The 16,414-nt window shown below is 41.0% G+C and overlaps 1 protein-coding gene across 5 annotated transcripts in view; it reads right to left on the bottom strand.

The window, feature by feature from the left end:
* ABCC5 (ATP binding cassette subfamily C member 5) overlaps nt 1-11,842 on the bottom strand; it is an 87,995-nt gene extending 76,153 nt beyond the window's left edge. For 2 of the 5 annotated variants that reach the window (XM_020879990.2, XM_070466314.1), the window contains exons 1-2: nt 4,073-4,191; nt 1,006-1,182 (exon numbers count right to left, since the gene is read on the bottom strand). In XM_020879990.2, the coding sequence (XP_020735649.1) occupies nt 1,006-1,134 (129 nt within the window). In that variant the 5' untranslated portion in view covers nt 1,135-1,182; nt 4,073-4,191. Of the gene's footprint in view, nt 1-1,005; nt 1,183-1,755; nt 1,778-4,072; nt 4,192-11,821 lie in introns of those variants that run through there. The other 3 variants (XM_070466313.1, XM_070466311.1, XM_070466312.1) reach the window with 3 other exon arrangements.
* Nucleotides 11,843-16,414: the final 4,572 nt, after the last annotated feature.

The following is a 16,414-nucleotide window of genomic DNA, read 5'->3' as shown; positions in this document are numbered from 1 at the left end:
ACCCTGATGTTGGGAGGGATTGGGGGCAGGAGAAGAAGGGGACGACAGAGGATGAGATGGCTGGATGGCATCATCAACTCAATGGACATGAGTTTGAGTAAACTCTGGGAGTTTGTGATGCACAGGGAGGCCTGGTGTGCTGCGATTCATGGGGTCACAAAGAATCGGACATGACTGAGCAACTAGACTGAGCTGAACTGAACAGTGAATCTATGTTTCTCCAAAGTTAAGCTTGAAAAGGAAAGCATTGTATCACAGACCGTCGAAAGAGAGAATACCCATCAGTGAGAAAATGTTGATTAATAAGGCAACAGATCTCACGTAGCAAAGAGGGACAAGTAAGGTCACGCTAATGAAACTCCAGTGTCATCTGTAGAGCATATCTTGCTCCAATTTTCACAGAACAAATACATGAACACAAACCTCAACATCCTACCCATTCTTTCTTATTACTTCTGCAATTCAAGAATTTTTCCCCAGACGAAGATGTTCCCCAGATTAAAATGCATATTCATTATTCCCCTTGGAGGAAATTATTCACTAAAGGCTCCTTTACACTCATAGGTTTTCTTGAAAATTTCAACTGACTATCCTCCATCAGTCTAAAATTGTTCCAAGTACGCTCTGAAATCTGAATGAGAATCTCCAGTCACCTTTTAAAAGCAGACAACAGAGGCAGAGGGAGGAAACAATTGTAAGTACAAGAATGAAGTGTAATGGTTCCTATTCCCACTGCTCCCTGCCCAGCCCTTCCCCTCCCCAACCCTGCATAAACTGTCTTCTCTCAAGCAACACCTTTTCAGGGGAGAACTCAATGGGGAAAAACAGATGACAGGTTGAGAGCCAACCTCTTCTCTTTCACGAATAACCATAAATTTTCAACAGTGACCTAAAGTCAGTAAAGAAAAAGAAACCTCTTTTCAGTTATGCATTGTGTGAAGAAAGAAGGTACGGTCTAGCACAGCAAGCAGAGAAGGAGAGGGAATCGGGCAGGGCAACACTGACCGGTTGAGTTCTCTTGTATTTGGAGTCCTCGCGGTCTCGGTGCTGCCCTGAATTGCTGGTTCTTTCCCGCACATTTCTATAACCAGGGCTGGGGATGATGTATTCTTTTCCTATGTCAATGTCCTTCATCTTCTCTGAATGGAGGGCTCACAGACTCTTGGTTCCACTTGAGAATTCCTGGAATTAAAAATGCATCAAGGACAGGTATTTCCTAAATTGCACTTAATAAGTAAAAGTACTTTAAAATAGGGAGAAAGAGACAAAAGCATTAAAGTTTTCTGTCATTATATCTATAAAAATAAATTCTCAAACATTTTTCAAGTACCATTTTCTTTTTCTCAACTAAGTTCAATTGCAATGCATAGAGCATTTAGATAAGTCTTTAAAAAAAGGTTTTCCAGAAACAATTTAAGTTTGTTCCAAAAAAATTTTACACCTGAATTTTAAAAACAAATTCCCCTTGGATTACGGACAGTGTCCTAAAATTAGCTAGTGGTGATGACTGCACAATTCTGTTAATACACTAACCAAACACCAAGCTCTACACTCAGGTGAATTTCATAGTATACAAATATCTCAACAAAGCTTTTAAAAAAAAACAACAGCAAAAACAAATTTCCCACCCTATTCTACTAAATCTTATCTAGTATCTACCTGAAACACTGTTCTAAACCCCAGTTAGCCTGATTAACTCTAATCAATACCTGTATCAATTCTGGTTACTTTAGAAAAAGTAAAACACATACATACCCTCTCTAAAACATTTCCTCCACCCTAAGATGGTCAAAGGTTCCCAGATACAAGCTGGGAAAACACTTTTTATAACAGCCTCACTAGAAATTAAAGAATTGTAGCTGTGTTGCCTTTTGAATTCCATAAATTCCTATCTATCACTAAGAATGAAAAGTACAACATTGCGGACATAATTCTGACAGCTACAATTCATTTTTTAAGGTATCAGAAAACAAGAACACTTATAAATCCTCTAAATAAAAAGGACTAAATCTCCACCATAGAGACTTGTTTCCAGCACAAAAGAAAGCTTGACTTCTTACCTTTCAGAGGTCTGGCTCCAGTACCCTGAGTTGATATTGCTAAACTACTTATCTTTCAAAGAAAAAAGTCACCTTGTCCAATGACAAACTGCACCATAAAGAACACCGGCTTACAACCAAGAGCGCAGCAATCACGTCACTGAGACCTCATTAAGCCTAAACTATAAACAGGCCTGGCATCTGCCAGTGTCCCCAGTGTCAGGATGCAGCTGCAGATCAGAATAATCCTGCTTGTTACAGGGATCACTGAAGTCCAACCCTCCCCACCAAAGTTTCCTCAACCTAGCCAATTATCTGGAAAGCAGAAAAGATCAGTCCTGCTTTGAAAAGAGGCAAGAGGAGGGGAGCAAGTTTGAAAGGAAGGAGGCCATAGAAACTCCTAAGAATGCCAAATGCCACGTCAGGAAGACCACAAGGATCACTTCAATTGCCTAAGAATTCACTTCTTTTGATCACTTTGTTCCAGGTTATTCTAGGTTGGAAAGGTGTGGGGAGCAATTTTCCATTCCCTCTAACACTCCAGCTTCTTTAATTTCCTGGGCCAAGAGGTTGAGCAATGAAAGTAGGCAGGCCTTGTGCAGGGACAAAGCTACTATCTCCTGGCCTTGAACATAAGAAGGATTCCATCTTCTGTGTATCAGGAAGGCTAGCCAACAGCTAGGAAGTCCAATAGATCTGAGACACAACAAGGCCCAAATCTGAAGAAAACAATTAAGGAAAGATCACTAGGCCAGAGTTTGGGGGTGGAGGGGAGAGTGCTATTTGTATTTCCCTCTTTTCTTCTATCTGTTCTCCCTAAAAGTTATTTAAAAGTCTTTTCTAAGAGAGAAGAAAGGGAAGGGATTTTCATTTATTTCTGAGTCAGAGCTGTACAATGACACTTAGCAGAATAATCAAAGCGAGAGAACCCATCGAGTTGCTCCACACAGAGGTCTCTTGGTCAGCAACTTTTATTTAACCAAGACTCCCCTTCAGTGCTAAGTGTAGACCTACTGCTGCACAATGATGCAGTCAAAACTGCCTGGGGGGAGGAGCTTGCATAGGATTACAAGGACTGAAGTAGCCAGACTGGTGTTCCCAAACTACCTTCATTGCAATATTCCTTAGGTTTCCAACACCTCAGGAATGTGGTTCCAGGCCCTGCAGTCACACAAAAATACCTGAAGCTACAAGGGTATGTACTTACCACCTCCCTGAAATCTACTTCTTGTCTCCAGCCTACCGCACCTTTCACTGACTCACCCTGGAGACTCCAGAATGACCTATCCATCTTCTCCTTCAAAACCTTCTGAAACTTTGCCAGTCCTTTCTGTGTCCACTGCCTCCTGCCTCCCCCATGTCTGTGCAGAAATCGAATGACCCCTATGTGAAAAATACAAAGCCCCAACGCAGCTCTGCTCGGTGGAAACAGAAAGGGCACTAATGACTGTCAAGAGATTTGGATTCCATTCCGGACTCTGCCAAGGGTTTCCTGTGCGTGCTTCTGTCACGAACCTCCATCTACCCAGTAGCCAAAACGAGACGATGACTTCTGAGGTCGCTGGCTGCTCAGTCCTTTTTGTGCGGCTTAAGCGGGGGTGCCCCAAACCGCCTCTCTACAACCTTGAAGAGAGGGGCTTCTCTCAGGCCAGCATCCCCTAGGATGCCCTGGCCTTAGGGCGTTCCCACGGCCAATTCTGGCCTGGAAAGGCGATAGCGACCCACACCCACAGGCCGCGGGCGTAGCACCACCTGGTGGCGTTAGTCGGGAATGTAGCCGGCACCCCGATCACTCATCCCACCCTACCTGCCTTCCGAAGACCTCACCGCCAACCCTCCCGGTCTCGTCCCGAAAATGAGGTGGCGGGAGACTAGAGGAAGGCCAGGCCGCTTTTCTCAGTTCTCCGACTTCTCGCGGACAGCTCGCATCCTCGATCGCAGCCCCCCACCCTGGGCCGAAACACACTGGGTGGGGATGGCCCCCGCGACCACACGAGGGAGAAGGAAGGGGTGCGGCAGTCACCGACACCTACCTGTGCCCCAGCTCCAGGACGGCCGCGCCGGCCACTCAACCACGCTCCGGAGCATTAGCCCCCGGAGCAAAACAAGCCTTTATAGCGGCATTGGCCGCCAGAATGCGCAGGCGTGCTGCACAAAGAATTTCCAAGACTGAAGGGAATTGTAGTCCCGCTTCCTGGAGCCCCAGGCTCCTTTCGCAGCTAAGAACTATATTTCCCAGAAGCACTATAGAAGCCCTGGAGGAGGTGCAGGCCGCTCCTCCCTTCCATTGGGCTCCAGGATCTGCACCATCCTCCCCAGAGCTTCTGCAATCCAGTCTGGAATCTTCTCCAAGGCCCTGTATTCCAGTGAGTGGTCGGGAAGGTTGACAGGAGCCCTCTGTGGGCTAGCTGCCCAGTGTTTGTAGGCAGGGCGGTCACGGCGATGCTTGGCCGTTAATGCACCGGAAAACACTGTGAAGGTCATCGTAGCCTATAGGAGACCAGCCGGCCCCTAATCTTATTTGTGTGGCCCTTAACGTTTTACCACTGCGTGCTCACGATTCTGCGCTATCACCTTTCTCACTTTAATCCCACTATCCATCACATGTTGTTGTGCTGCCCACGTTCTGGAAAATAAACGCCAAGATGACAGTTTCAGAGTAGCAAGAGCTGTATAAACGACATGCCAATTCATCCCTTTCTTTTTATAAATCAAACTGAGGTTTCCAAATAGATCGATCACTTCATTTCTCTTTGTGTTTCATTTGTACCTTCAAGATGATCATAACATAAATAACTAGTGTTTAGTGCCTACCTAGTCAGTAACTTGTGCTTTACATACTTGTTTTTTAAATCTCTGTGTCAACCCAATGTATAGGTATTATGATTATCCATTTCAAAGATTTTCTTTTAAATGGAAGGTAAAATGACTCCTCTATCTTTATACCTTTAGCTAGTATGAAACACCAATGTAGGGAATTCCCCGGCTGTCCAGCTGTTAGGATGCCCCACTTTGACTGACAAGGTCACAACGCAGCTTCAATCCCTGGTGGGGGAACTAAGAACTGAGATCCCAAGTGACTTGAACCACAGCAAAAAACGAACAAACAAGTGACTTGAACCACAGCAAAAAAAAAAACAAACAAAATGCACACCAATGTACAATAAAGCTGAAGTAATTAATACAGTGTTTTGCCCAAGAATGGATTAATAAACCAATGCAATAAAAAGCCTAGAAATAGACTCATGCATACATGTAAACCTGATCTGTAACAAAGAAAACATTACAAATCAGTAGAGAAAGAAAGAAAAGACTACGGATAATGCTGTAACAATCGGTTATCCATATTTCTTAGAACTCAGGGGTTATAGCTTCATACCACATAGATCAAAGGCCCAACTGAAAGGGAAAACCTTCAAACATTTAGAAGAAAATGTGAAATATCCTTGTGAACTTCTTAAATAAGATACAAAAACAAATTAATAAAATAAACTTTCATTAATTTTTTATCATATTAAAATTTCAGCTTCTATATCAGATGCCATAAAGCAAAAAGATAAACTACAAGTTATAACTGACAAAGTTTTTAATACAAATAATTCCTACAACTCAATAAGAAATGCTAAATAACTGAATAGAAAAATTGGCAAATGATGTGAATAGACAGTTCATGGACAAGGAAACTCAAGCAGTCACTCAAATATGAAAAGAGAACCAGGGAGATAAGCTCAAGGTAGTGGAGTAGGAGGACTTGAGCTCACCTGTCTTATGTAAACACCAAAATTACAACCAACTGCTGAATGACCATTAACAATAAAACACTGGAACCTACCAAAAAAGATACCCTACATCCAAAGGCAAAGAAGAAACCACAAAGAGATGGTAGGAGGGGCAAAATCACAATAAAATAAAATCCCATACCTCCTGGGTAGGCAACCCACAAATTGGAAAACAATTATACCACAGAAGTTTTGCCACAGGAGTGAGAGTTCTGAGCCCCACCGTAGTCTTCCCAGCCAGAGGGTCTGACAACAGGAGGAGGAGCCCCCAGAGAATCTGGCTTTGAAGAACATCAGGGTTTGATTGCAGGAATTCCACAGGACTGGGGAATACAGAAACTTCACCCTTGGAGGGCACATACAAGGTCTTGAGCACACCAGGGCCCAGGGGAAAAGACACCCAATCTTACTAATAATCATGGAAATGGAAATTAAATTAGCAACAAGATACCATTTTATGCACCTGATAGGGAAACGTAAAAATCTGACAGTATTGTGTTTTCAGGATCTAGAGAGACAGGATGCTTCACACATTGCTGGTAGAGTATTGACTGATAGAACCACATTACAGTTGGCCAAATTAATAGGTTGGGAATGAACTGTACTGTTAGACCCCAAGTCAGTTTTGTTCAGTCCCTAATTGTGTCTGGCTCTTTGCGACCCCAGAACTGCAGCACACCAGGTTTCCATGTCTATCACCAACTCCCAGAGCTTGCTCTAACCCATGTCCATCAAGTTGGTGATGCCATCCAGCCATCTTATCCTCTGTTGTCCCCTTCTCCTCCTGCCTTCAGTCTTTTCCCAGCATCAGGGGCTTTTCCAATGAGTCGGTTCTTCACCTCAGGTGGCCAAATTATTGGAGCTTCAGTTTCAGCATCAGTCCTTCCAATGAATATTCAGGACTGATTTCCTTTCGGATGGACTGGTTGGATCTCCATGCAGTCCAAGGGACTCTCAAGAGTCTTCTCCAACACCATAGTTCAAAAGCATCAGTTCTTCAGTGCTCATCTTTCTTGTGGTCCAACTCTCACATCCATATGTGACTACTAAAAAAATCATAGCTTTGACTAGATGGACCTTTATGTAATGGTAAAGTAATGTCGGCTTTTTAATATGCTGTCTAGATTGGTCATAGCTTTTCTTCCAAGGAGCAAGCATCTTTTAATTTCATGGCTGCAGTCACCATCTGCAGTGATTTTGGAGCCCCCCAAAATAAAGTCTCTCACTGTTTCCATTGTTTCCTCATCTATTTGCCATGAAGTGATGGGACTGGATGCCATGATCTTATTTTTTCGAATACTAAGTTTTAAGTCAGTTTTTTCACTCTTCTCTTTCACTTTCATCAAAAGGCTCTTTAGTTCTCCTTTGCTTTCTGCCATAAGTGTGGTGTCATCTGCATATCTGAGGCTATTGCTATTTCTCCCGGGAATCTTGATTCCAGCTTGTGCTTCATCCAGCCTGGCATTTTGTGTGATGTACTCTGCATATAAGTTAAATAAGCAGGGTGACAATGTACAGCCTTTATGTACTCCTTCCCCAATTTGGAACCAGTCTGTTGTTCCATGTCCGGTTCCAGTTATTGCTTCTTGATCTGCGTACAGATTTTCAGGAGGGAGGTAAGGTGGTCTGGTAATCCCAACTCTTCAAGAATTTTCCACAATTTGTTGTGATCCACTCAGTCAAAGGCTTTGGCATAGTCAATAAAGCAGAGGCAGCTGTTTTTCTGGAACTCTCTTGCTTTTTCTATGATCCAACCAATGTTGGAAATTTGATCTCTGGCTCCTCTGCCTTTTCTAAATCCAGCTTGAACATCTGGAAATTCACAGTTCGTGTACTGCTGAAGCCTGGCTTGGGGAATTTTGAGCATTATTTTGCTAGCGTCTGAAATGAGAAGGGAATGGCAAATCACTTCAGTGTTGTTGCCTTGAGAACCCCATGAACAGTATGAAAAAGATTCCAAGTAAACCCTACAATTCCGTGTCTTGTAGTCAAGAAGTTTATTTTGCTCCGGCATAAAAGTCCCAGGTGAGTGAGTATACCAGATCAGTAGTGTATTGTGGTCTTGGCACTCAGGTGGAGACCCAGGGCGAACTCTGTCAAGTTCAACATGTGGCTTCTAAAGCTGCTCTAATTGCCATCACCAGTCACCCAAGTGGAGGGAAGGAAAAATGGAGTGTGGAGGAGGTGTGACTTGGCCTTAAGGCATCAGCCAAGAAGCAACATTTCCACTCACATTCTATTAGTAACAATTTAGTCATATGGTTGCATCTAACTGAGAAAGAAGCCAAAAAATGCAGTTCTCAATGAGACAGCTAGGAGCCACCTACAATTCTGTCACAATGGAAGAAGGAAAGAACAGAGATGTTGGTGAAAGCTAATGTTCTATCACATACGCCTGTCCTGAACCTAGCTATTCTACTTCTACATATATGCTCTACAGTAGCCATTCTCAATCAGAGCTGCTGCAAATGAATCAAACCTTACACAAAATTATTTGAGTGACTATTTTCTCAATTCTCCCAAGGATAACACATAGTTAAACTCATTCTGGGCTTCCCTGGTGGCTCAGATGGTAAAGAATCCTCTTGCAATGTAGGAGACCTGGGTTGGATCCCTGGGTTGGGAAGATTCCCCTGGAGGAGGGCATGGCAACCCACTCCAGTATTCTTACCTGGAGAATCTCCATGGATGGAGGAGCCTGGTGGGCTACAGTTCATGGGGTCACAAAGAGTTGGACACAACTGAGCAACTATGCACAGCACACTCATTCTAGATGCCTAGAAGTTAATTCCTTATACACAGTGAATACCTTAGGGCATTATGGCTTAATACTATCATCTGAGAAAAGCTGCCCTAAAGGGTCTCTCACACATGTGCACAAGGAGGTATGTTCCTTGTGCGTTTTCTGTAATAGAGAAAAGAATCTAAATTTCATTAACAAGAGAACAAGATTATGATATTTGTACAACAGGGTATTATACAACAGTTAAAGAACAATAGTTAAAATGTTATCAATATGTATAGACCTCAAAAACAATGTTAAGCAAAAATAAGTTACAAAGGGTTTCCCTGATGGCTCAGTGGTAAACAATCTGCCTGCCAATGCATAAGACATGGGTTCAGTTACTGGTCTGGGAAGATCCCACATGCGGTGGAGCAATGAAGCCAGTGTACCACAACTATTGAGCCTGTGCTCTAGAGCTCGGGAGCAACAAGTACTGAGCCACCTGCCACGACTACTGAAGTTCACACACCCTAGAGCCTGCGCTCCGCAGCAGGAGAAGCTACCAGAAGGAGAAGCCCATGCACCACAGCTGGAGAGTAGCCCTCACTCACCACAACTAGAGAAAAGCCCGAGCAGCAACAAAGACCCAGCACAGCCAGAAATAAATAAACAAAATTAAGTTACAAAAAGACTCAAACTGTATGACCTCATTTGTATCATCACTGTTGTGTTGTTCAGTTGCTAAGTTGTGTCCAACTCTTTGTGACCCCATGGGCTGCAGCACACCAGGCTCCTCTTTTTTTTTCTTTTTAAGTTCTACCACTTTATTGCTACCAACCCATCTCCCTCCACCCTCTTGCACACATGCTCAGTCATGTAAACCCCATGGACTGCAGCCCACCAGGCTCCTCTGTCCATGGACTTTTCCAGGCAAGATTACTGGAGTGGGTTGCCATTTCCTTCTCCACCAGGCTCCTCTGTCCTCCATTATCTCCTGGAGTTTGCTTGAAATCATGTCCATTGAGTCAGTGATGCTATCTAACCATCTCATCCTTAATTAATTTAATTAATCTCTATTAATTTTGTAAACATGTAACAATATATGTTGTTTATAGATGAAGATGTGTATTTAAAAATGTAAAGCCAGGCTTCGGCAGGAAAAACAACAGATTTGAGGTACAATTACGTCTGGTGTTGGCGGGAGGGGGATGAGAACAGAGAGGGTAGATACACAAGGGGCTTCATCTGTCCTTTAATATTTTATTTCTTCAAGAAATGACTTGGATGGACCTAGAGACTATCATACTAAGTGAAGTAAGTAAGAGAAAGACCAATGCCATATGATATCACTGATATGTGGAATCTTAAAAAATGATACAAAGGAACTTATTTACAAAATAGAATCAGCCTCACAGCCATAGAAAACAAATTTATGATTACCAAAGGGGAAAGGTTGGGGGAAGGATTAACTCCTAAACAATTAGGAGTTTGAGATTAACAGATACAAATTAATATATATAACACAGGTAAGCAACAAGGACCTATTGTATAACACAGGCAACAATGAGTACTGCTTGCTCAATCACTTCAGTCATGTCTGACTCTTTGTGACTCTATGGACTGTAGCCCGCCAGGTTCCTCAGTCCATGGATTCTCCAGACAAGAATAATGGAGTGGGTAGCCATTCCCTTCTTCAGGGGATCCTCCCAATGGAGGGATTAAATGGGTCTCCTGCATTGCAGGCAGATTCCTTACCAACTGAGCCACCAGGAAAGCCCAGGCAACTATATTCAATATTTTATAATAACCTATAATAGAAAGGAATCTGAAAAAGAACACATATATATTTATATATATGTATTATATATAAATATATATATATAATATGGTTGAATCACTTTGCTGTACACCAGAAACTAACACAACATTGTAAATCAACTATATATCAACTTTAAAAAATGATTTATAAATGTTAAAATTTAACAAAGCTTCACAGTGGGTACACAGGTACAACAAAAATCATTTGCTGTACTTTTTGGTAATCTGTAAAGTATGTCATAATAAAAAAGTTTTAATATCATAAGAACAAATCATTTCTCCTCTCGATAAGGATACATGCAGTTCATCAGAAAAATATTGAGGGTTTGTATACGTATAGATATATAAATATAGATAAAGTTATAGATGTATAAACATATATCTATTGAGAATTCTTTAAGCACCTCTGGCCATCCAGTGAGAGAAGAAAACTTTTTTCTCAACACACCTTAAGCCACCTCTCCAAAGCATACTAGTACTTCTGACCCTGCTTAAAACATTGTAGTACCCAAAAGGTGCATAGCTGATACCTTCATATAAAATAAAAAACTTCAAAAAAATCTCCCTGAAATACTTTAAATATGTTGGTTTGTTTACATAGGTTTAAAACAAAAAAACACATAGATGAATACTATTCAACCCTGGATCAAAGCCTCAATACACTAAGGTACCAACTACCTCCGCTTGTCCAAGGATAGCCTGGGCCAAAGATGTAACTTATTTACATGGTATTAATTGCAAAGCATCCCCTCCTCAAAGTGTATTTGTGTTTTGAAGTGTTTCAGGGAATGATACTCTCCAACCTTCAAGCAAGGGGCTAGAGAATCTATGTTGCAATGCAGAGTTGTATGCATCTTTAAATATATTTATATTATGTAATGTACCCAGTCTACTTATTTATTCAATATTTGATGGAAATACAATGGAAGCAAAATAAACAAGCTTCCTGACCTCATTGGTTTAGAGTCCGGGATAAATATCAATCAAAATTTAAACTGTAACTATGCTGTGTACTGGAAAAGAAAGGTTCATGTTACATCTGAAGAATAGTAGGAGCTATTAGTGAAGTAGTAGGAGCTGGTAGTGAAGATGATGGAAGGGGGCAGAGAAGACAGCACTTCAAGCAGAGGGAATTTTAACAAAGGCCAGGTGGTGGGAGAAGGAAGGGAAGGTCTCCAGAGGTAGACCATGCTAAAGGTCTTTAGACAGCAAGCCAACCATTGAAAGGTTTTAAAAAGTGAGTAGGTTAAGGGTTGAGAAATCAAATTTACATTTTGAAAATGTCTCTGAGGCCAGCAGACTGGAGGAAGAATTAGAGATAGCTTAGAATGGAAGATAAGTTTCTAACTAGGAGTGGCTGTTGTCATCCAGGATGGTGGTTTGGACTAGAATTGTGGTGGAAAAGGTGGAGAGAAGTGGACAGACTCTTGAGAAAAATTTAAGAGGTAAAATTGACAAACCTTTTTGATGGATTAGATACAGTAGGATGATAAAAAGAGGTGTCATGGGTAACACCTTGGTTTCTGGTTGCAGAACTTGATGGATGGTAGTGCCATTCAGTGACATAGAATGCTCTATGGCAGCAATCCCACGACACGCTCCTCTAGCTAGCTTGTCAGGAGTGATCACCCCAAAGCTGCTGTGGCACTCGTGTTGAATTCTTCTGCCAATTATAAAACAAAATTTCTCATTTGCAGATCAATTTTGCAATTTTCATGGAGTAAGATTTTAAAAAAGAAATTAGTTAGGACTTCCCTGGCTAAGACTCTGAGCTCCCAATGCAGGGAGCCCAGGCTCAATCCTTGGTCAGGGAACTAGATCCTACATGTCACAACTAAAGATCCCACATGCCACAACAAAGATCAAGGATGCTGCATCCTGCAACTAACATAAGACCTGGTGCAGCCAAATATAAATATATTTAAAGATTAGTTAATAAACAGAATCTTTTATTTAACATCATGATCATGGAGGCAATACAGTACAACAGACTAATGTGCCTTTAATGGTCTCAGGCAAATTAGGAAAGAAGAGAAGAGGATTTAAAATGTAAACAATACTGAATGAAAGCCAAATGACATCATAACATGTTTTACAGACAAAGGTTTCACAGAATTTTTAATAGAGAACTGAGTGGGAGAAGCTGAGTGTTCACACAGTATACAGCAGTATAGGCATGTTGTGATAACTCACATATTCACTTTACGTAGGAAAGAATTACACACTCCCCACCTTTGCAGTAATAACTTCCCAACTAGGGGGAGTAGTTAGAATGAAATGAATGATTACCTTAAAAAAAAAAGGTTTAAGAACTACTATACTGAGATGAATTATCAAATTGGCTCAACAAAATAACAGACAGGTATTCTAAAAACTAGCTCTTTATTATTAAGAGGGAAAAAATGACAGTAATTATCTAATATTAATAAAACAATATTATCTACCTCATTAAATTAGTGTTGTGTTGATTCTGTAGTCTTGTATGTAGTAATTTATAAATTTATTTTAATTTTATAGTGGTATAAGAACTATGAGCATAAGGACATTATACATGGTTTTATGAATATACATATTAAGTAATATTATAATATAAATAACTGAAGTCAATATCAGGGGTTTAGGAGAATTATTTCCCTTAAAAGAGATTTGAACCTTATTCAAGTTTGGGAAATCCTGGGCTATGGAATTTTACCCAACTTTAGCTTGGTATACGAGACCTTCTGTGATCTGGCGCCACATAACACCACAGCTTCATTTCCCGTCACTCTTCTATTCAAATGTGAGGTCCTGTCAACACTGTAGCTTCCATGTCTTTACTCTAGCTGTTGCCACCACCCAGAACATCCACATAAATCTACTCAGTTAAAATAACCAACATCACAGTTTAGGATTTTACAGGCCTTAGAATTTTACTCCTCCCAGAATGACAAGTAAGGATTATTTACTCAAGCCAATAAAAGGATTCAGTATATCTAACATCTCTAACAATAATATATGCATGAGGGATTCTCCCACATCATTAAGTATTGGACTGGAAACCCATTAGGTCACAAATGAGAGGCAACAGGGTCCCACTAAGCCAGAGAAGCCAGAACCAATAGTCCAGCTACAATGGAGCCTTCTTACTAGGACAGGCCTAGGCAGACTGGAAGAATGGTCACTCCGAGTCATTCCAAAAAGCTTCTCAGGTGTGATGTTTTATAAATATGGGCTTTTGATCAGACAAAGTGATAAATAACTTTGGTCTACCTTGGTAATAACCTTTCTGGTATGAATGTCAGGAAAATTTTAAACTGATGCAGGCTGTGTTTATTTTTCATTCAAAATAATTCACTTATTGAATTCCACAAGTGAAAAACATATACTCTTAAAGCATAAATCATACACATTATTGATTGCAAGACAACCAATGAGAAAAACCAACACAGCCCTTCAGCTCCTAAAATGTTTTTTTCTGAGTATATTTGAGAGGTAACAATACCAAAGCATGTTTTTAAATTCTCATCCTAAAATTAGATCTAGGTGGATGACACTTGGCTTCCGGCTGGTAGGCCATTGATCTAAAGAAAAAGAAAGAAAATGAAATTCCTCCTTGAGGCAGTCTAAGTTTATATTGCTCAGGGATTCATAAACAGCTTGAAATTGATATTCTTTTATCTTCTATTTGTTTATGGGTTCTTATGGTTCTAATCAAACTTCAGGTTTAAAATACTTATCCAAAAAAAAAACACAAAACACCTCATTTATTTTTTAAATTTCTTGATTTTTACCTATGCTGCAGCATTCTACATTCTATTTTCAGGAAGTCTAAGACAAATTTTTTTCAAGTTTTCTTTCTTCTAGATTTACTCTATTTACCTAAAGCAGTGTTTCCCAAAAATATTCATGGAGTACTAGTCCTGAAGATAGTCTGAGAAAAAGAAATTTCCAAAAGTTAACTACATGTGGGAAATCATATACATGATATTTTCAAGTCACATTAACATTTTAGTTAAATACTCTGAGAAATCCTATAGTAATAAGACCTGATTCTCCTTGTTTAATTCAGAGTTATTTGAACTTGAACAATGATAAATAATTTTTCAGAAAAGCACTGAACACCCCATAGAACTGGAGTTCTGCAGAAAATGCTTTGAGAAATGATGGTCCAAAGTCATCTTTTTAAAAAAGAAAAAACAAGTAAATAAACTTCCTAAAGGGGAAAGAAGTCTCAAAAGATGAAGCGTGACGCTGAGGAGAATGGAGGGATTGTCCTTGTCAGCATGCAGCTGAGTGAAGCTGAGAGGAAACACTCTTCTGCTCATGGGAACTGGAGCTGATTCAGTCAACTCAGACATTTTAAGTCCAGAAAATTCCATGCAGGCTGAAGCAACCTGAATAATCTTAAGACATTGAGGATAATAATAACAACTGCTCTTATTGCCACTTTCACTGTTTATTGCTGCTCCAATTCATTAGCTGGTTAGGATGGGACAGGCAGTGAGTGTACACATATTATCTCCAGCCACATAAAACTCCTGCATGACAGGTTTTATCCTCTCAACTGTAGACAGGAGGGTGACATGATTCTAATAGGATTTGGTCTTAGACCTTTCTTACTATCTCATACTAACTAGCCTGAAAAGTTTCTTCCCGAGCAATGTCTCCCTTGGTTCTCCTAGCCACTGAAGACACTCCCTAGAGCCTTCCCTAGCAGAAATCACTCTAGAATAAAACAGGTGAAACCACTGATGACTTTGGTCCATGTACCCATATGTCTGGCTTCCACCAGGAACCAAATATTTGCACATTCTTAATCTGACAAGCGGAGAAGGCAATAGCACCCCACTCCAGTGCTCTTGCCTGGAAAATCCCATGGACGGAGGAGCCTGGTAGGCTGCAGTCCATGGGATCTCAAAGAGTCAGACATGACTGAGCGACTTCACTTTCACTTTTCACTTTCATGCATTGGAGAAGGAAATGGCAACCCACTCCAATGTTCTTGCCTGGAGAATCCCAGGGATGGGGTCGCACAGAGTCGGACACGACTGAAGTCACTTAGCGATCTGACAAGACCGTGATCACCTTGGCATGGCATGGTATTTTGAAATTACTTCCTAAGGCTCTTTAAGAATCAAACCAGAAAATTAATCCTAACACTCAAAGGCAAACTTGAACACCTATTGAGGCCAAGCAGGTAACATAAGTGAGGGGAACTGGTCAGGAATAAGACACTAGTTGGTGACAGACACAGTGATGATCTCGAGAGAATATTCTTCATCCAAAGGGTTAACCACTTCGCAACTCTGGCAGAAAGCATTGTATAAAGTAAAAATGTGAGCCCAGTATTGCTTGATCTTATTTTTCAAATGAAGCCAGAATCACAGTTTTTACATGAAATCTCCCAATTTTTAAAATGTTGACAACTAACAAATTTCCTAAAAACACCAGCGGGGCCAAAAGCAACATGAATTTGCAGGCAGATTGGTCATGACCTTACAAATCAACTTCTGCTAAAAACCCTGCCATCTCCCCTCCACCCACTCCTCCTCCAGTACAAACTGCTTTTGACACACTCAAAAAGTCAAAAGTTAAGACTTGCCAGTACAGAAGTCATATATAAAACCTCTGAGTCTGAAGTTGATTATATAAAAGAAGATGCCCCCCGCCAATTTTTTTGGAACGATGACAGCAGGGTTAAAACAAGTGTGTGTGCTACTTGAAGGAAACAGCAGGCATTCTGTGCCTTTCCTATGGTGCCCTATATGCCAGAGTGATTCTAAAGTATGAGGAGGCCATTAGCACTGCCCCACTGACCAAATATTTTTTCTTCCTCCTCTCCAAACTGGTTTGTCAGATGACTTTTGGAGACCAGGTTCAGGTCTAGTTAGGGTACTGGGTAGGGTAGTCCTCTACGAGATTCTGTTGCCACTGGGGGAGGGGGTGTTTGTTAGAGAGATGGCTATTGACACCTGACACCTGAATTATTCAAAGCTAGGGCGTGAGGTGTGGCCTACGGTCTTTTAAGATCAACATCATCACTAAGTCCCCAGAGAAGATCCAAGGAGAGGAAT

This window comes from Odocoileus virginianus, chromosome 4, assembly GCF_023699985.2.
Source record: "Odocoileus virginianus isolate 20LAN1187 ecotype Illinois chromosome 4, Ovbor_1.2, whole genome shotgun sequence".
NCBI classification, from domain to species: domain Eukaryota; kingdom Metazoa; phylum Chordata; class Mammalia; order Artiodactyla; family Cervidae; genus Odocoileus; species Odocoileus virginianus.
This window is presented reverse-complemented; position numbering and strand designations above follow the sequence as displayed.